We start from the raw sequence: 21,710 nt of genomic DNA on the forward strand, positions 1-21,710 counted from the left end.
ACGGGACAATTTCATGTACCACCCCGTAAGGCTGGGTGCAGTGGGTATCGCCATTTCACCATATAGGGGCGTTATCAGGACATGAAAGGGTAAGGCGTGAGTGTGGCAAGCCAACAGACGTCAGACTTGTACGTGTGGATATACGTGTGGAATTAATTTAAAAGTCAATTAAATAATTCCATGTGGACTTGGGCGTGAATCCGCTACACCCAACCTAAAATTGCAAAATATTATATTTGCCCAAAATACATTATTTCAGCCAATGTTCCTTGGTGATTCTTAATTTAAAGTTGTCTCATAGTCCTTACATTAGGTAATAATGATGTATTTGCATAAAGATTTACAATCAAAATTTATGTATGAATGAAATTTCTTCAACTTTACCATACTTACAAAGTTGAAATAAGTTTAAAAAAATGGATTCCCCTCTTGTCTGTCCTTTGGCTAATTGATGTCCATATATTCACCAGTTACTCTGCACCAGTAAATTCAGTATGCACTCAAATTATATCCCCTAAAATATAAGCACAAATGCATGTGTGTGTATTTACAACATTAAACATAGACATAAAGAATATGAAAGCAACATACCTATTATATTGCAAGAATGCATCACCTATTGTTCCCGAGACTTTATTCCGTACCTTTCGCACGCAAATCTAGAAAAAAAATTTATAAAAAAAAACGTTAAGATTGAGGCACGCCTAGAAAGATTAAGGAGGTGTTTGGACTATCAGAATGGTTACAATGAGCTACATGATTTAATATTCTTTACCGATGCTGCATAGTTATATGTTATAATGCTTTCATAAAATATTAAAATTCATCGAGTATTAAACAAGCGCTTAGTTAATGAGAGAAAAGCACAGTACCTGCACTAGGTCCAGTGCACCTGCCTCTGGATCCCGATTCCGATGAATAACAATTCCATTATCACATTTGTTTATGAAGTGTGCACTTCCACTAATGTCATATAGATTAGGAGGTTTCCCCGTCCATTGTTGCAGCTGTTGAACAGATTTTAAAAGTTAGATCAATGCCCTGCCCATGTAGGGTCGGATGGCGGGTCAGCTGGTCAGATTCGGTTATTTTTGCATGTGTCAAAGCTCAAAATGGGTCGGGTCAGGCCATCCAACAACCACTTTATCCTTTCCTTGAGTTATAATAATTATATAAATAATGAATTGAGTCAAAAACTATGTTATTACAATGATTTTCTAGAAATTACTCATTTGACCCTCTAGAGAAAAAGTATAACCCAAAACGACCCGTTTATCCACAAATGATGCTAACAGCTAACCTGTTTGGGGTGCGCCACAAACCAAACATGGCATGAATGGTGTTGGGCAAATCTCTTGATGCTAGTCAACATCTGACTCACATACTCTGTCTCAGTCCTGTTGCACATTTATATGATCACAAAAACTTATTATTACAACAATAATAATAAAATGTCTTAATAAAGCGATTTACGGGAAATGGTGATCTATACTCACTGGTTGGGTGGTCGCTGGTGATCGAGCTCATTGTACGGATCAATCACGAGCCCGTTCACACCATGTCTAAGAACTGCAGCTTTGGCAAGTGTGAGCACCCAATTGATACTCGGTAAGCAATCATTTTCACACCTATTTTCATCCCCTTAAACTCTTAGCATTAAAAAAAAAGTGTAAAGTACACGGACGATCTCTGTGGTTTACCAAAATTTTGGGTTTCATCCATAGTTTTTCAAAAGTACCAAAAATGGTCCATGTGGTTTGTACTTTGTAACGTATTTAGTCCTCATCTTTTGCCAAAAGTACATGGATGGTCCCTGTGGTTTGCACTTTGTAACGCATTTAGTCCCCCAACGTTTAGTAACCAAATGCGCTACAAAGTACATACCACAGGGACCATCTATATACTTTTGGCAAAAGTTGGGGACTAAATGCGTTACAAAATGCAAACCACAGGGACCATCCTGGTACTTTAAAAAAAGCCAGGGACGAATTCCAAAATTTCGGTTAATCACAAGGACAATCTGTGTACTTTACTAAAAAAACACTATTAGTGAAACTCACCGTATGAGATGAAATGTATCACTTAACCATTTCTTTCCTACCTCCAATTCCTCCTCGCTCATTCTTTCGACAGATTGTCCATACCTAGAATGAAAAATTAGCAATATATTAGGTATTTTTTGGTCACCTAAAAGACATTTTGAGGTTACAATATTGATATAAATGTTAATAAATTAGGAGGAAATGAAGACTAATTTGATCATCGAACAGTGGAAACCGGAAACCGGGCTAACCTCACATTAAAAAATGGCTTTTTCATGCGCTTTTCAAGGAGTTTTCTGGCATGCTCTCTAACCTAAATGTATAGAAACATAGAACCACCAACCATAAGTAATGTATATGGCAACTTTTATAGTTATTATTATTATTATTATTATTATTTTTATGCATGCTTCGAATTTGCATGGTCATATTAGAAAGCAAAAATGAAATACTGATAATGAAAAGTAGTGCTTGAAATTGATAGAGCAAGCGTACCTTGTTCTCCATAGAGCAGAGTGCAAATTTCCAACCATTACTTTGATTAAGATTACATAACAATGCATCAATCCACTCGCTCTTTCCTGAATTCGGGACTCCGGTGACTACAGTCAACTCTCCTGGCACAACCTGAGTACACGAAACATCACAGTCATCATTACAAGATAGCATGTTATGTAACTAAACAAACATGCATGCCTATTTAATAGGTAGCTTGAAAGAATACAAGTCAAAAGTTACCTAAGGCGTATTTTCGATGCAGAAAATATCCCAAATCCTTTCTTTAAACTAATTGTAAGAATTGTTGACTAATATTTCATAAGAAAAGAATAAAAAATTGGATAAAAAAGTGCTCCAAATCTACCAAACCGGCCTGCTTCCCCCATAACAAAGAATTACCGGTTTTGACCCGTTACAACCCAACCGCTCATTCATAGTTGTCTATAGCGCCCGCTATAGCAGTAATAGCACGCTATGTAGCGTATAGGTCATATGTCGTTATATAGTATATAGTGACATATTTATTTATTTTTATTTTTTTCAGTTTTTCCTCATCTCCACTGCTCGATAACATGTATTTTAATGTTTCTCTACTTTATCGCTAAACATGAAATAGTGGGCGCTATTTCGTCACTATCGCTACGTAGCATATAGGTAGCTTGTTGCTATTGAGTATTGACCGCTATTCGCTATTGACAACTATGCGCTCATTATAGCAAGTTTTTATTCTTTTAGGCTTCTGAAGAATAAGTATGCATACATTATACAAATCATCCATAGCCCTCCACCCGGTTGAAACTCCAATCTCAGTACCAAGGGTTTGATGATAGTACGCATCAATTTCACTGAGGTAATTTTTGAAGCTAAATAAACCTTTGATAGGGTACAATTCAGCAGACTCAATAACGCCCCGCAATACAGCGGGGCCCATGAACATGAGAACCTCATTAGCATCTTTAAAATGCTCGTTGTCATTTTTACGTGGCCACGTGACTCGCCAGCACCTGTTTCAATCATCCCAATATTAAAACTTGAGGGGTATTAATGTAAATCGGATACTTCACTAGCACTCGAAAGTAAGGTCAACATCAAATAGTCAATAAGGTCAACCTTTCTCTTCCGAGGCGGCGTGCTAGCTCTTCCGCTAAGGCTTGACCAGGTCCGTCCCCATCGGTGGCAAGTATTATGCGAGACGCCTGTAACATAACAATAATCTATGCAGTTAATGCGGTAAAAAATCGGATATCGGTTATCGCGGTGGGATATCGGTAATTTTAGTATCATGCAGAATTTATATAATTTAACACTAACAATTCAGTATACTCTTCTACCATTAAAAAATTAACCTTTTGCAAATAGGAACTGATTAAAACTTAGAACACTAACAATTAAGACTTAATGCACTAATAGGAGCAATAAGAAGAAAGACAAATGGTAGAACTAAGAAGAAAAGTACTGATATCGGGAAAATCAGTAATATATCGGTCAATATCGTCGATAATATCGGTATTTTCAGAAAAGTACTTTGTTGTCCATTTTCAGATTGTTTAAATATATGTGTTAAATAAGGTTATAAAAACTATCTTGTAAGAACAATACTCTATAATATCAAATGAAGTTATTTAGAAGGTTGTATGAACCATGTTCCCCTTTTTTACGTGTTTTTTATCCGTTTAAGATAAAACGAAACCCAAGTCAACCCGCTCATAAGCAGATGGGTTGAAATTGCCACCTATATACAAATATACCGTAAGAGCAAAACAAAAATTAGAAAGTAGTCGAACATACCTTTTCCAAATACTCCTTGCAGTTCCATAAATATTGGTATTTTATGTCCTACATCCATATAATAAAAAATTTGAGCATTGTCACAAGAAAAATATTCCAATCTATAAACAAAGGTCATGACCGACTATAACAAATGACAAATTGACCAAAGGCAGTAGCGAATCAATTTATTAGAAAAAAAAAAAAGAAACGAGTTCACTCTACAGATTTATTAAAGAAAAAAGAGTAAAGTACACGGATGGTCCCTGTGGTTAACCAAAATACTGGATTTGGTCCCTAGCTTTTCAAAAGTACACGGACGGTCCTGTGGTTTGCACTTTGTAACTCATTTAGTCCCCAACAAACAAATCTAAAGGTTTTAGCAGGTCCAAGTTAGGGGCTAAATGTGTTACAAAGTGCAAACCACAGGGACCATCCATGTTACTTTTGGCAAAGTTGGGGACTAAATACGTTATAAAGTGCAAACCACCAGGACCATCCGTGTACTTTTGAAAAGCTAGGGACCAAATCCAAAACTTTGGTAAACCACAAAGACCATCCGTGTACTTTACTCAAGAAATAAACTCTCAAAACCATAATCCTCATACTTGTAAAAACTTTATGATATAACTCATAAAAAGTTTAGTACGGTGACGTAATATATTAATATCCAGCAAAAAATAACCAAAAATGATAAGAATTTAAAGTTGAATTAAACTAAACCTCTTCTTGAGATGGTAAATCTTTAGAGGAAACTTTTTTAGGAGCACCATCAGGGACGCTCACACAATTCCTGAAACCCGCTTCTTCCATTGCAAGTTTGTCCATTTCACCCTCAACCTGTTATAAAAAAAAACCCTTAATCACAAAGTAGAGAAGACAGACGAACACAGAATGACTAGGCGATGTAGACTTTAAGTGTGTTTCAAGATGAAAAATATTACAATGATGACATCACGTGCTCCATCTATATCATCGAGTCCGTATAATATTTTCTCAGTGTCACTTTCCTGCACGTTAGAAGTGAAACCATCGTAAGCTTTTGTCAAAGTACGTCTTTTATTATACGAAAATAGATGTGAGGAAAAGAGGACCTGCCAAAAGTGCTTTGCGAGATCGCGGTACTTGCAATTAATAAGTTCCCCCTTTCTTCTGTAAGTAAACGCAATAGCAATCTGCCAACACAATATTTAGTTATTCCAATAAGATTATAAATTTGCACCTTAGAAGTAGGGGTGAGCAAACTTTAGCCCTTAACCGAAATTAACCGACAACCAAACCATCACCGAACGGAATTAACCGATATTAACCAACGGTTATGGATAACGCTATTTAATTAACCGATAAGTCGGTTATGGATATGGCTAAAGGTGTCCCATAACCGAACGTTAACCGAACCGAAATCAATTAAAACATGCTTTTAATATATATCTATATGTAAATTATACTTGTTCAAGAAATGAAACTATATATACATAGAAAAACATATACGAAAGCTTTTTATGTTATATAATTAGTTTTAAAATGTTTAAAAAATAATTATTGTATAAAACTTGACTCATTTTATGCATGTGTGTTTTTTTGTCTTTTTTTTTTCGTTATATAAAAACGATTATAACTGAGACAACAAAAGTCTATTATGTTCATTAAGTTTAAATTTTAGTTCAAACTTCAATCGGTTAATTAACCACAATTAACCGAAACCGAACCATAACCAAGTCTCATAACCAATTAACCGAACCGGGTTTCGGTTATGGTTATGATTAAGGAAATTCCATAACCAAAGCTAGCGGTTACGGATATGCTTAAAGGTAAAAACCGAACCGACCAACCATTTGCACACCCCTACTTAGAAGGATGTGTTTTGTACCTTATTTTCATATCTTCTTTGCATGACAGAGTTTCTCAGTAACGTCTCTTTAGATATCATTCGTTCAGCAAAATATTCAAATAACTGAATCACATAAATATGATAACATCAAGCATGACCACAACAAAGATTCAGTGTACTTTCCGCAGTTCACCGTCAAACTAAGAGGGTGTTCGGATTTGCTTTGAAAACACAAATCCGAACACCCCCTGTGTATGATAAGTAAATAGGAGAGAGTTTTACATCGTGGCACAAAGGTTCTAACTTCAATTCACGCTCTGTGATTTCCTTAATTTTTTTCACTTTGGTGAGTTTATTCATACTGTTGTAAGTTGACTTAACACCTGCCGAACCCTGCAACGCCACTAGACCATTAAAGATCGCTCAAAGAAAACCAAACAGTAAAAAATAAATAAATGAGTAAAATGCCATTTTCGTCCCTGAGGTTTGACAAGTTTTGCGACGTTCGTGCAAAGGTTTGTTTTTCCGCGTATGGATCCAAAAAGTTTGAAATCTTTCCATTTTCATCGGGCTCGTTAACTCCATCCATTTTCTCCGTTAAGTTGGGTAATTTCGTCTTTTTACCTATATTATTTTTGCTTTTTTATTTAGTAAGAGTATTTCAAATGCTTATACATAAACTGAAAAAGACTGAATTGCCCTTTAAGTTAACAAAAAAGACGGAAATACCCCTGACTTAACGAATAAAATGGATGGAGTTAACGAGGCGGATGAAAATGGCAAGATGTCAAACCTTTTGGATCCAGATGCGGAAAAACAAACCTTTGGACGAAAGTTGCAAAATTGGCCAAACCACAAGGACAAAAATGGCATTTTACTCTAAATAAAAAGTAATAAATGTTAACCTGTGTCTTGCCTTTCCACCCACACTTAGCTCGAAAACAATTCCACGTAGCTGCATTACTGCAACATTTTAAGTAGTTAAAAAATGAGATGTCAGAAAACAATAAGTTAATAAAAAAGTAATGGCGAGAATATGAGACAACCTACCCATCATCGGAAATGAAGAGAGCAAGTTTCTTCTCCCCGGTGCTGCCACCATTGCACTAATTGGAGGAGTAGAAAGATTTATTTATATATTCCAAATTTAAATATACAGAAATCAAAAAGAGCTAGACAAAGAACATCGTTATTAGTTACCCCCCCCCCCCCCTTTTTATTTTACCCCAATTTTAAATACAATTAACACACGATTTCGACCTTAATGATACTATAAGGTAATTATTAAGAAGTTATATATGAATTTATGATAAATATCATCAAAAGCAGTAACTAGATAATAGGAAAAAAAATTGTGGTTTATTTTTTGTAGTGGATAATAAATAGATTTTCATATATTAATTCTAAATACAGCATATAATTTTATCTATGTTGGTTATCTTATGTTGGTTATTCAACAAAATCACAAAAACAGTTTTATAACAAACATCCAAACACCTCCTAAGTCAACAGAGTGTTTCGACTTCAACAACGACCACACTCTTATGCTACATGTGTTGTTAAAATTCCCAAATGACAATCTAGAAATTTAAATATATAAAGTGATACCAACTTCGATATTATTAGTGTTACCGATTTAATGATTTTCAACGAAAATTCAAGTATCGGAGATGAAAGAAATAGTTGTGCACACCATGGGGCAGTGCAAGCCATATGTCTGGCCGGGCCGGCAAGATCCACAGTCTATTCCAATTTCCTTCAATTTCAGTCTAAGCAGCTTTAACTGAGCCGTATCATCTATTTTATCATCAGCCTTATCGCCTATTTTCTCGTCAGGCTTCTCCAAATATACTTCAGAGACTATAACAAAAGAAGAAACGACAATATCACTGTTAATTTAATGAACTAGTGGAACGCTGAATACAGAACCATTTTAAGTAGAGAATTGAGGAAACAGTTAAAAGCACTCCTCAAGTTGCAGCATATATGTGACAACACACAGTGCAGTTAAACAAGATACAGTCATCGTATAATCAATGATGCCATGTAAAGCATGTTTCTTGAAGTGTGATGTATCATAACCATGTATCGTACCTCACCAGTAAACATTCGGGGCGTTAAAACAACAGTTGAACCAAGACCAAATTGGACGTCTTGGCGTTAAAACATTCTAAAGATCCCATATCTCAAATGTAAAAATCACTATCCAGTCAAGGTTTAGGTCATTTCAAATCATTAAAGAAAGTAAAAGTTGTGAGTCAAATTCTTGGTTGGTTGGATCTGATTTGACTTCATTTACATATTCATATATCTCTTCAAGATCTGTGGATAATATTCTGTTGCTATTACTTATTTTGTTAGTTCCAAATTTTAAACATGGAAAACCGTCACTTTTGAAAGAACCAATTAACGGTCACAGGATAATTACATATTCCAAGAGTAAAGAAACCCAAAATGATAACAAACTTAGGTCCAGTTTTTTTTGCCGAATAAAAGAACATAAACAAACTAGCAAGGTTTAAAAAACGGAAACGAGTTTCAAGGCGTTTTCTGTTCGCCTCACGAGGCGTAAGCCTTGAGGCGAACCGAGGCGGAATTAAAAAACAAATATAAAATTATATATCTTATAAAAACAATAATACTAACTAAATTCATCATCAAATTCATCAAAAACACACATAAAAAATACATAAATTGCTTGAAATTGACACAAAAATATCAAAAACAAATATCAGAAACACCTGAGGTGCAGCCTTTTTAGCGCCTCAGCCCCTCTGAGGCGCACGTACAATAGAAACCCCATGAGGGGTGCCTCAGAATCGTTTTTTGGGCGTTTCGCCTTGAGGCGCATGTGATACGATCCGACCCGGGTGTGCAACCCGACCCATGATAACTTAGTTAAAAAAATGAAACACACTTTTATTTTGCATGCATTTAGAGTCAAAGTCCACGTTTCCATTTAATGTTCGTGTAGTCTTATTTCTAGTTCCATGTTCTGCATTATAGTTCCACGTTCATGTTAACAGTTTAATTCATGCATTCCCCTATTTATATTGTGCTTGCATTTGAGAAGAAATTTTAGAGAAGAAAATTGTTAGCAAAACTTAGTCTTGTTCTTTATCTTTTTTTCTTGGAGCCTAACCCGCTCTGCGGGTATCTATCGGGAGATTGACCATCTCGAATCGGTCTCGATCAGCATGCCTCCGTTTTTCTAAAACCATGCAAACTAGCATACCCAATACAATCCCACTAATAACAGAGTCGTTGGTAGGGTCTAAGGAGGGTAGGATGATGGCTATCCTTTACGCATAAGTAATCCGTATAACATAAAATGTGGTTAAGAGAGTTAAAGCAACAACCATACAATAGTACTTATATGGATAGTTCATAGTAGTAAGCTACAGCTAGCATGAACTGATGAGTAAACCATATTCACAATAGACAAATAGACAAGAAAAAGTAGCACTAACCCCTTTGAAAGTACCTACATACTCTCCTAAAAAATCTATTGCTAAGGGTAAGACATACAAAAGTACAGGGAAAGCTAAGATAAATGCAACAAAAACATACAAATACTTAATAAAAATCAAAGATAGATACAGGGTGGGTTAATGAATAATGATGAATTCACCTGGTCTAGGGATGCTGGCACGTGTAGAAACCGAAAAATCACAACTTTTAAAAGATAAAGAAGGCAATTTGGGGAACAAATTTGAGGGGTGACCAAAAGAAATGAAATAGTTAGATGGGTATAAGTTGGATTTGTGATTGGAGTGATTAAATGAAGTGGGTGTTGTGGATTTGAAGTGGATAAAGTGAGTGGAGTTCATAATGGTACGGACTGCGTCGATTAAAGAAGACTCAAGAAGGTAGTTTAGTGGGAGTATGAGTAGCGATTATGGGGGTTGGGTTGGGTTGGGTTGAGGTTTGTTTCAGGAGGTTTAATGGCGGAAAAGGGGGCAGGGTTGAAGGGTTTTTGGGGGGCGAAGTGGAGGACGATGATAACACATCAAGTGGGCGCCAAGTTTATTGGTTCTTGGGAAAGTTATCTTTTGTTAATATTTACAAGTTGTTTAGACATATGTCACATTTGTTTTGAAAAAAAGGTATGGGGCTTGGGTTAGGGCGTGGGTTGAGATAAAACGTTCAAGCCACCACCCAGGGTAGGTTTGGGTTGGGTCGTGGCCCTTGGGGCTTGGGTTTGAAGCCGGGCGTGGAGCGGGCTAGCGGTCTGATGTGGCGGCCTCCTATTCGCTTTGTTGGCCATGTCATAGCGGGGTGTTTGAGTTTGAATTTTAAATTGTAACCGTTTGGCCAAGTCAAGTGGTCACCCCAACCCCCAATAGTCAACATCCCCTATAAATACAAACCCAACCCCACCGGCTACCCCAACCCAAACCATCGTTGTTCAACCCCAACCTCACTTGATCCCACGAACCCGCTACCCCAACCCGAATAAGATGGCCTCTTGGACCCACGAAGAAAAGTTAGCTCTCGTCACAAGCGTCGTCGACGCTATGAAGGGGCGACAACCCGGCCAACCACGATATTGGCCGGAAGCCTTCGCAAGCTACCGACATAACGTCGGACACGACCGGCACAACTTAAACGCGTGCCAACATAAATGGCGCAAGCTACGGCCCAAGCTCGATCGTTTCAAGGCCTACTACGAAGCCGTTCCGAGCGGCGAGTTAAGCCACGAGGACCGGGTGGCGGTGGCGAACATTGAGTTTCGGGGCAAGGAGCGAAGGTCGTTCGACAAGCTCGCGCTTTTTGAAATTTACCTAACGCTCTGCGTTTTTTTTTATTTTGTAATTGTTTTTATGTTTTTTTTGTAATTTTTAGGTTTTTTTATTTTGTAATCATTTTTAGTTTTTTTTTATTTTGTAATTAATAAAGTTTTAGGTTTTTTTTAATGTTGTGTGTATTTTTTTAATTTTTTGTAATTTTTTTTAATAAACTGCCAAGCCACGCCCCCAACCCAAGCCCCGTCATACCCCACGGACGCGTCACTCACCGGTGGGGGGCTCCAACTCCACGTATCAACTCATGCCCCCAACCCAAGCCCCACCATACCCCACGGTCTAGCTGGAGTTGAGCTTACTTCAAAGTACCACGATATATTGTTTAAACTAGTTTTTTAACGTCGTGCGTTGTGGCGAAACCAAGCAAATGATAGTGTTAAACAAACGTGATTTGAAAATAAAGCATTTTGTTTAGAAAGACAAACCATTAGAGCGGTTTATTTTATTATCATAGCATTTATGATTACAACTAAATACTTTATTTTCGGTACAACTTTGTTTTTAACAAAACTTATAACGGAATGTCGAGGGAAAAAGTCAATCACAACTACATACTTAAGTTTTTAGAAAAAAGTTATAAAAGTAAATTATTTAAGTATCAAATTAATTGATAAATTAATGAATGTTCTTAAAAAAAGAAAAAAAGGATTATTGAAAGAATGGTAAAGGAAATATATGGTTTTAAAAAATAAAATAAAATAAAATATATGTTATTAAAAGAAAATATAATAATAAACTATTATTAATATTTTAAATAAAAAGTAACAAAAAAAACTATATATTATTATAATAATAAAGTTACTATTCATCGTTCTTTATCAACAATATATATGATAATGATAATTGCTCACCCTAAGTTTGAATCTCTACGAGAAGTGCTCTCCCTTATTTACATAACTAGGTTATCACCCGGGATTGTTTCCCGTGCTCGGGAAACTTAGTTATATTATTTAGAGTAAATTACAAAGTTCGTCCTTTATGTATGTCATTTATTACAAAATATGTCCTTTATCTTTAATAAGCTCAGAAAACATACTTAATGTTTGCAAACCCTTGCGTGTTATGTCCTTTAGCCCTAACTGAGTTAGTTTTTATAGTTAAATCTGACTAGGTGGATCCTACATAAGGGTATTTTAGACATTTTACCCTAAATAAATAATTATGTTTAAAAAAATATATTATATATACATCAATGACCAGAACTCTCCTTCATCCTCTCTCTCTACCTCTCTTACACGTACACACCCAATACCATCTACCCACCATCACCTCCACACCTCCACTGTCACCACCGCACCTCCACCACCGTCAACACCTCCACCACCATACCTCCGTCATCAGCACTGAACTTCCACCACCGCACCTCCACTCCTGCTGCACAACCTCCACCACCGCACCTCCACCGCCGTCGTCGGAGATCCAGATGCGCCGTCAAACCACCACTCTCTTGTATCCTCCACCGTTCTTCCAGATCCACCACCTACCTCTCCGACCACCACCCCCTTCAATCATCTCATCTGCATCCACAGATTCGCTCAACACACCACCTTTTCTCCACCTGGTCGGTGCTGCTTTAGATATGCCACTCAACGATCTAATCAAGAACAACAAGAAGTCCGGCGACAGCGGCGGCCGCGACCGTGGTCTGGCATCTGGACCGGGACCTGCACATCGCTTCAACAACCACGATTTTAACAGATCTACTCCGTATGGCACAACTAAGGTTGATTAGTTAGTTTGATCGGGTTGATTTAATGGTTGAATTTGGTGGAATGTTGTAGATGTTTGTAAAGGTTTTGTGCATCTGATTTAGGCACCGGATACTGCTCCTGCTGCTTGGAATCATGATATGTTAGGTGGTGTGGATCTGAGTTTTGGACCTGGTGGCAGGGCTTCTAGAATTGATACCGGAACGAGGCTTTTATGTGTCCAATTTGGATTGTGGAGTTTTTAATGAGGATATTAAGGTATTTGTTATTCTGTGTAGTTGGGGATGCGGGTGGTGCGGTGTGAGAGATGGGTGGCGGTGGCAAGTGGTGGTGGTGGGGTGGTTGCAGTGGTGGATAGTTAGAGTGAGAAAGAGTGTAGAGCTACAGAGAGAGATTGTATCTGTGTGTTTGTGTGTATATATATATATATATATATATAATATAAATAAAATTCTTTTATATTATTTTTTATAATTGTTTATTTTAGTAATTAGAGTAAAATGTCTAAAATACCCTCATGGAGGATCCACCTGGTCAGATTTAACTATAAAAACTAACTCAGTTATGGCTAAAGGACATAACACGCAAGGGTTTGCAAACATTAAGTATGTTTTCTGAGCTTATTAAAGATAAAGGACATACTTTGTAATAAATAACATACATAAAGGACGAACTTTGTAATTTACTCTATTATATATTATTTGTTATTAATACGACCTCATTACATCAAGCATCTCATTGGATTCAACAACAATGTCTTCAAATCACCGGATTAGATCATGAACCCATATTAGAGGTCAAACAAAAGCACAACAGAACCACATGAATAACATCATTTCCACTTTTACTTCAATGCACTTACATGATCGGGTGATTTGGGATTTTGTAAAAATGTGACGTGACTGTGTCGTCCCGATCAGACAAAAACCCAATTAAACCTAGGTAGCTAGGGTAAGTCGGGTATCGAATCCACGAAGAGCAGGTGGTCAATATTGCACGACCCGTTCGATTAGTTAGACTATTTACAACTAATGTACAAGATGATTATGAAGATTGCTATTTTTATTTATTTGTTTGGTTTTTAAAATAAATCGGAATGAACCGACAAACTGATGTTATCGAAAACAATGATTTATTAACTAAACTTGTAAACTAAACTACTTAATTGAAAACAAGAATTAAGAATACGGATCACACCCGGTTTCGGTAATTGTAAGTCCTAGGGTTCCTACATGTTTTAATTCCACTCAATTGCATACGATTAGCGGATTTAGTGTACCGTGACTTAGGTGCCAATAACTATCAACGTCCCGAAGAACGGACAAGAATGCTTTGTAATCAACACAAGTAAATCCTAACCACGACAACGCATAACTACACATAACCATTTCGCAAAGTCATAACTTTTAACATCGTTCGACAATTTACGAATACGAAACAAATGTAAACTATTGTCAATGGTTTAAAAAATCAATACAAGTTGTCACAAAGTCGAATCAAAGAACAAATGCATAAACCCTAGAAAATACAACTACCTACACCGGGGTGAAACCGAAGAGACTAGCCGCTCATGGTTGGGTGGACGCGATCACCGGCCAACGAACACGAACACGGAGCCATGACCTTGAGTCTTCAAGAGTGGTGAAGGTTAGGGTTGAAGGTGATGATGGAAGGTTGAAGATGGTGGAATGATTGAAGGTTACAGATTATGGAGAATTGGTTAGGGTTTTGATGTTAGAGGTGAAAGAAAGATGTTAGGTGTGGATTAGAGAGGTAGGTGCAATTGGTGATGAATGGTTGGTGAAAAGATATGATTGATGGCTCCAAGATCAAAGTTTGGACTCCAAAAATAGTGTAAGTTACGAATTCAATGCTCCCCCACCAATAGAAATCAACTTTTAGCTAACACAATATAAAATTCGCGTCGCAGAAAAATACTGCCCGTCGCCGACGGGTTCTCCTGATCATGTTTTCGTTCGACGGCTTGTATTGCTGGTTACGGGGATCTTTGGCTGACGGGATTATCTGGAGCCCGTCCCGGACGGCCCTATACCCGTCGGCGACGGCCTCTTGAACACCACTTCTCCAATTTCCACTTCTTGCACTCCCGGTTGATCCGTAACGCGTCTCGGTGCTCCGGTTTTTGACCCGATGACTCGTAAAGCTCCCGAAAAGCTCCTTAAACTCCATCAAACCTGCAAAACACATTTTTGATTAAAAGTAGGCTATCCGAAATTAAAACTTATGTAAAAACATCAAGTTATGCAATAACAAACACCGGTTTTCAACCACGTATCAAAATGTTTGTTCTTGTACTTCTTTACAAAATTACATAGAATTCAAGAAAACGAAACAATGAATTAAACGATGTTGAGTTATTCAAAGTTATGTTGAATACTAAATGAGATGTTGACCAAAATTCAAACAGATGTTGACCAAAAGTCAATCAGATGTTGACCAATAGTCAAACAGATGTTGACCTTAAACAGATGTTTGGTTTAAGGCCAAACATCTGTTTATGGCCAAACATCTATTTAAGGTCAAACATTTGTTTAAGTCCAAATATCTGATATAGAAGGCCAAACATCTGTTTAAGGCAAAACATCTGTTTAAGGTCAAACAACCGTTTAAGTCCAAACATCTGATATAGAAGGCCAAACATCTATTTAAGCCTGAACAAATGTTTAACTTAATCAGATCTACTGTCTTCTCACACTCTTTTCCTCTTCAAAACACTGTTCAACCTAACATGGGTTTCCATCAACTGTTGACCAAAAGGCAAATAGATGTTCAAACCACTGTTTGTTATTGTACTTCTTTAAAAAATTACATAGAATCCAACAAAACGAAACAATGACTTAAAGAACTATAATTTAACACCCAATCTAATCGGGCAAAGCAATCTATTATCTTAAAATTCCCTGGTTTTTACAACATGAAACACAACATCATCATGCCAAATACAGTCATAGTTCCCTAACAATATGAAACATCTGATTAAATAAAAAACGTGTTATATAACATTTGTGTATTCAAATGTCCAAAAAAATCATAAGACAAATATATACGGTACCATCTCATCCATGAAGATCATATCAAGGCGATATGTTTCATTTTTGTTTTCATTCATCATCTTCCTCGACATGCTAACAATCTTCACTCTGATCGAATAGTTATTTGAGAATGTATTAAGATCGTTAAGCATGCTAACCTTTGCAACCTCCATTTGAAGACTGTACATAAAAAAAATAAGCAAAATATATCTATTGATAAACGTAATATGATAATACAATTAGCATGGATGTTCATAAAAAAATATCAAGGTTGGAATTCAAGCTTATCGATTCTCCATTCACAATTTACATTGAATGCAGTGGTAAATGTAATTTGAAAGGTAAGTAGTGCATATCCTTATATCACGTTTTATTAAAGTAATTAAATATTAGAAATGATATGCAAAGTAGAAAAAAAAAGAGAGAACGTCAATTTTAAATTACCATTTGCATATTTTGAATTTCAAAAGTTATTGATATTATCAGTAATTACTGATTTGATTTGAAAGGAATTGTCATGATGACTTTTCTAATTTTTATTTTAACTTTAATTAAGAGATAATAACCGTCAGTTTGAAATTCACACTTTGCATATTTTCAATGTCCAAAGCTCAAGAAATTAGCATTAATTACTGATTTAATTTGCAACAAATTATCATCAAGAGTTTTTTTTTTTAACTTTAATTTTTATCATGAAAACAATGTTGGAGGAACTTTTATCTCATTGGAATGTAACGATTAGGTAAAATGGTAATTTCATTGTAATTCTAGTTTTCATCTGATAATTTCAATCTATCACTAATTAACTCCATCAACAATAAAAATGTGAGTATTGGCTGTTTTTTAGGGAAACCACTGATGGTCAATAACAGTGGATGTCAACAATAAAAATGTGAGCAGTGATTGTTTTTTAACTATTAGTGGATAGCCAAGAGTGATTGAAACACTGATGTTTGGTCAGTCGGTGGTCAACATGAAGAATGAAAAAACAGAGGTTGTCTTTCAGCAGTGAATAACTTTTAACAATCAGATGTTTGAACAAACACAATGGTTGTAACAGACTTTTAAGGATTAATGAAAACTATCATTTTTAACTATTTCGAAGAGTGTTAAAATGTGAGAAGACAGTGGATCTGGTTAAACATCTGTTTAGACTTAAACAAATGTTGGGACTTAAACAGATGTTTGGCCTTATATATCAGTTGTCTGGACTTAAACAGAAGTTTGACCTTAAACAGATGTTTGGCCATAAACATATGTTTGGCCATAAATAGATGTTTGGCCTTAAACAAATGTTTGAGCTTAAACAGATGTTTGCCCATAAACATCTGTTTGCAAAAAAAAAAAAAAAAATCAAGAATATTATACCCAAACAATCAAAATGAGGAGCTTAATAATCATCCACGTGTACTTCATTTTTTTATTTATTAGTATAAAGATCAAACAACTGTTCAATTTATAGTACAGATCAAACCACTGAGGTGATGTGATAAATAGCGTTACATATAAACACTGTTGTGATAAACACTGTTACATATAAACACTGATGTCATAAATACTGTTACATATAAACACTGAGGGGATGACATCTAACAACCTATCAGACTATAAAACACTGATGTGATAAATACTATTACATATAAACACTGTTAACATAAACAAAGGTAGAATAACTGATGTTGATTGTTGGGTCAAAATGGAGAATGATGTTATCAATTAAGGCGACTTTAATTAGCGATTTTATTATTTGTATGATCTAGCGTGACGTAGCGATGCTAGTTAGTATTCTTGTGCATTTTAGTGGGTTTGGTAGGTTTTCCAAGCAAGAGGCGTCTTGCTTGGAGGACAAGGCTCAGGGGCTATATATAGATTACCACACCTCACATGGAGGGCGTGCATTTTGTGAGCCACCACCCCGAGGGAGCTCACCCGGGGTGGATGGTTATCTTTTGTATTCTCTTATCACATTCAATGAAAATATCTATGTTCCAATTATTAGAGTTTCTATCTTTATTGTTCATTTTCGTTTGTTCTTGGTTCAAAATCACCCGTCTCCATATTTTATATCGAACCGAGGCTGAAATCGGATCGTTTCGGACCTCTCATTGATGCTGAACCACTGTTGTTGTTGGGCAGTGGTTCACCTTTGGTTAATCAGGCCTTTGGTTCATCAGTGCTTGTCTTCAACAGGGCTTTGGTCTTCATCAGTGCTTTGGTCTTCAACAGTGGATGAACTTCATCAGTCTTGTGTACAACAGTCTTTATATCCAACAGTTGTTAGGAAAATCAGTGCTTTGCCTTATTAACTTATTATAACCACTGTCATTGGAGGAAACTTAGATGGCCAGTGCTTATTGTGGATCAACGTGTAACTTCAACAGCCAAATCAACATCATCTTTATCTCCTTCAGCAATATCCGCTATCTTTTATTCGATTCTTGGATCAAATGTCTTGAACGTTTTCCCTTTTCATCAAAACAAAACATATATATATATATATATATATATATAGTGGAGAGTTCAAATGAGAAGAAATTTTTTGTAAAAAGAAAAAATAACAAATTTCAACCAATAAGAATGCTTTATTTTACTTCATTTAATATAAATATTTAATGTTACTATAAGGGTACATTGGTAAATCTACATAGGTCATCAATTTGTAGTATTCCTCTTTAATAGCTAATACATTAAAGTTTTTGTAACTTATCTTCAAAATATATATTTAAAAAAATATAAAATAAAATAATTTAAAGTGTAGGATAAATTAGAAGTTGTGTAGGATAAATTACGAGTTGTGTAAGATAAATTTCAACGTGTAGGATAAATTTTGAAATAAGTAGGACAACTTTTTGATGTATGTAGTAAAAAAAGTTAGTGTGGAGGATAATAGTCTTTATGACTAATTAATTAGTCAAAAATGAAAATAAATGAGATAAGTGAAAAACTATTTAGTGTTTTACAAAATTACCATTTGTTCTTTTTCTTCTCAATTAAATTTTCTTCTCAAATGAACCTTCCCCTACATATATATATATATATATATATATATATATATATATATATATATATATATATATATATAGGGTAATGCTAGATAAAAAACCCTAAAATTCTTAGAAAACTCTGGAAACCCAAATGGGAAGCCATTTTTACCCAACCTCCCGACATTTTTTTTTTTTGAAAAAAATTACACATGTAATATACATGTTTTTAGAGTGTTTTGGGCCAAAAAAAAACAAAAAAGCGCCGAAGGGATTTTTAAAAAAAAAATAAACAAATTTCAGCTCCTAACACGTGTTAAGCAAAAAAGACACAATTTTCCTGAAATTCGCTGAAACTTTTTTTTTTTTTTTAAATATCCCTTCGGCGCTTTTTTGATTTTTTTGGCCCAAAAGTCTTAAAAACATGTATATTACATGTGTTATTTTTTTCAAAAAAAAAATGTCGGGAGCTTGGGTTTTCTAGGGTTTTTTATATATATAGGGTTTTCTATATAGCCCAACCCTATATATATATATATATATATATATATATATATATATATATATATATCGACAATTAATCTGAAAAAAAACACGTGGAACTAACAGCAAAAAGTGTACCTGAAACAGAATCGACGATTAAGAATAAAAAAACATGTAAAATTAACAATGCATAGATTAATGAAGGAAACTTACGGTGCTGATTAAGAAAACTCCGTTTAATTGCTCAAATTGAGATGACAGGTGATCTGCAAGTGATTACAAATGAATCAATGCATCAATAAACGGTAAATCAAAATGTTACGAATACCAAAAAATAAACCAGACCAATTGAGGTTACCTTGGTGTTGTGCAACGAAGAAGGAAGAAGATGATGCGACAACTATATGGTAAAAGAAGAGATTTAACTATATTATTACTCAAAAAAGTCACATTAGTTTTTATGCAATTGCTCTACACCAAACATACAATTTGGAGACATGTGAAATCACCTCGATGTCCATTACAACAGCACCTTCTTAAAAAACAAAGTAAAACTGATTGTAAGATTAAAACATTCAATGACTTACAGTACATGGATCCGACTGATCTCAATCATGCACTAAAATTCCTATACTCATCTGAGATTGTCTTCCTCTCCACCATCTTAATTCGTCTCTCCCTAACTTCAATTGTAAAGAAAAGGGCAAAAATCAAATACATGACTAAAACAACCTCATTGAAAGTGGGACTGTAAATGAGTATCACACCGAATAACAAAAAGCGATGAAGCCTAAACTTTGGGCTGGTATCACCTATCAACAGACCTGAAAACAAAATCAGTTTCTAAACAATGACTTCATGAAACTGAAAATCATTAAAGTAAACACAAATTAAGTAACAACCAACCTTAATTCAGAAGCCTGCAAATATAAAGTTACCACATAAATAATGAAGTAGAACTTGCTGCAAAAATAATAAAGTGTGAAAACAATCTCAAAAACTTCTCTGTAATTGAGTAGTAAAGCTACTTAATTTAGTTAACTACATAAACAATCCAACAATGAATTTACCGTCTTTCTCCTTCTCTTTCACATTTCCATCTCCCCAATAACGATCTGGCAGAGGTTACTTCTTATTAACATACTTTATAAAATAAAAATAATAATAATAATAATAATAATAATATGCATAAAATCTATATATTCTTCTTGGATTGCTAGAATAATATTATGAAAGTTGAAATAAAAACAGAGGATCAAGAAACATAGGGGCATCCAACATTACTAACATGGGTGAATAAATCAACAAAACAGATTGTGAAAAACAAAAACAAAAACTACAAACATATCAAAATCAATCTACTCGTAATCACATGATACAACAAAGCAAGCATCTGAATAAACAATAACAAATGAATGACAAAATCAAAAGCTACAAACATAGTTATTCATATATCTATTATTACAACATACCAGTGTCACCGATTAACATGAGCTTGTACAAAAGGGTTCATCGTGTACGATAAGAAACCCTAGGAGAGCTTCTTCTTCTTCTGAGGGTACAAAACGGTTCATCGTGTTCAGTAGAGAAAATAGATAAAACCAAATAAAATTTCTGAATGAAAATAAATAGATCTTACATGAATATTTTGTTCTTCAACTACTCGACAGTACATGATTTAGGGTTTCAAACGCAGATGTATCCAATAGAAGTAACCTCTGCCGGACGTTGTTGAGGAGATGGAAATGTGAAGAAGGAGAAGGATGACCATCAGAAAGAAAGGGGATCTTGTATGGAGAGGTGAATGAGAAGAATAAAGTAGGGTTTGTGAAAAGGTGAGAGTAAAGGGGAGTGGTACTGTTGGGCGGGAAAAGGGAAAAACGATGCCCTAATATACTGACACGTGGCCCAAATAACTTTCATTTATTATATATAATAGAAATAGATTTGCACTTAGTAAGAATTGAATTTGAGACCTCCCAAGTGGAAACCACTTAGTGAAAAACCCTATAACTTTTGAAATTGATTGTAGTTTAATGTTGTGGTAAGACTATGTATAATGGGGAAACATCTCAACTCTCACCTACATAGATGTTACTTTGACTTTGAACATCGTCTTAATGGGCATGAAAGGGAGGAGTGTGAGAGCATCCACATTGCAATTTTTATTTTTATTTATATAAATTAACTCACGTTAAGTGCTACAATTTGTTCACCTTAAAAAAGTCTTGTTTTATTCTTTTTATCTACCTCAGTCTAATTAAAGAATCATTTTCTTCTTTTTTTATTATATTTTCTTTTTCTTTCACTCACAACTATGCAATCCATATATTTATTGCTTATTTAAAAAAATATATGGAACATATCTATATCTATCCATCTCTTATACTAAAGCAAAATAATGGTTGACTTTTTGACTTTGATGTGGCTATTCTCTTTGGCCAGAGAATTGTGATTTTGGGCGGCATTCTAATTTCATCTATTCTCCTTCCTCTTCAATTCGTATTCAATGCTCTTCAATACACATAATTTCTAAAAATT

At 35.2% G+C, this 21,710-nt stretch overlaps 1 protein-coding gene across 1 annotated transcript; it reads right to left on the reverse strand.

The window, feature by feature from the left end:
- Nucleotides 1-269: 269 nt before the first annotated feature.
- On the reverse strand, nt 270-10,177 carry LOC110890574 (twinkle homolog protein, chloroplastic/mitochondrial). Its single transcript, XM_022138187.2, has 20 exons — nt 9,770-10,177; nt 7,832-7,998; nt 7,189-7,244; nt 7,044-7,101; nt 6,421-6,531; nt 6,178-6,261; nt 5,402-5,482; nt 5,252-5,317; nt 5,031-5,147; nt 4,329-4,376; nt 3,651-3,736; nt 3,301-3,544; nt 2,538-2,669; nt 2,294-2,355; nt 2,061-2,144; nt 1,497-1,628; nt 1,301-1,397; nt 873-1,007; nt 592-659; nt 270-475 (listed from the first exon to the last, which is right to left on the reverse strand). The coding sequence occupies exons 1-20, from the start codon at nt 9,966-9,968 to the stop codon at nt 445-447; spliced, it is 2,058 nt and encodes a 685-aa protein (XP_021993879.1). The 5' UTR covers nt 9,969-10,177; the 3' UTR covers nt 270-444.
- Between the last annotated feature and the right edge of the window lie 11,533 nt (nt 10,178-21,710).

This window comes from Helianthus annuus, chromosome 11 (genome assembly GCF_002127325.2).
Source record: "Helianthus annuus cultivar XRQ/B chromosome 11, HanXRQr2.0-SUNRISE, whole genome shotgun sequence".
NCBI lineage: Eukaryota > Viridiplantae > Streptophyta > Magnoliopsida > Asterales > Asteraceae > Helianthus > Helianthus annuus.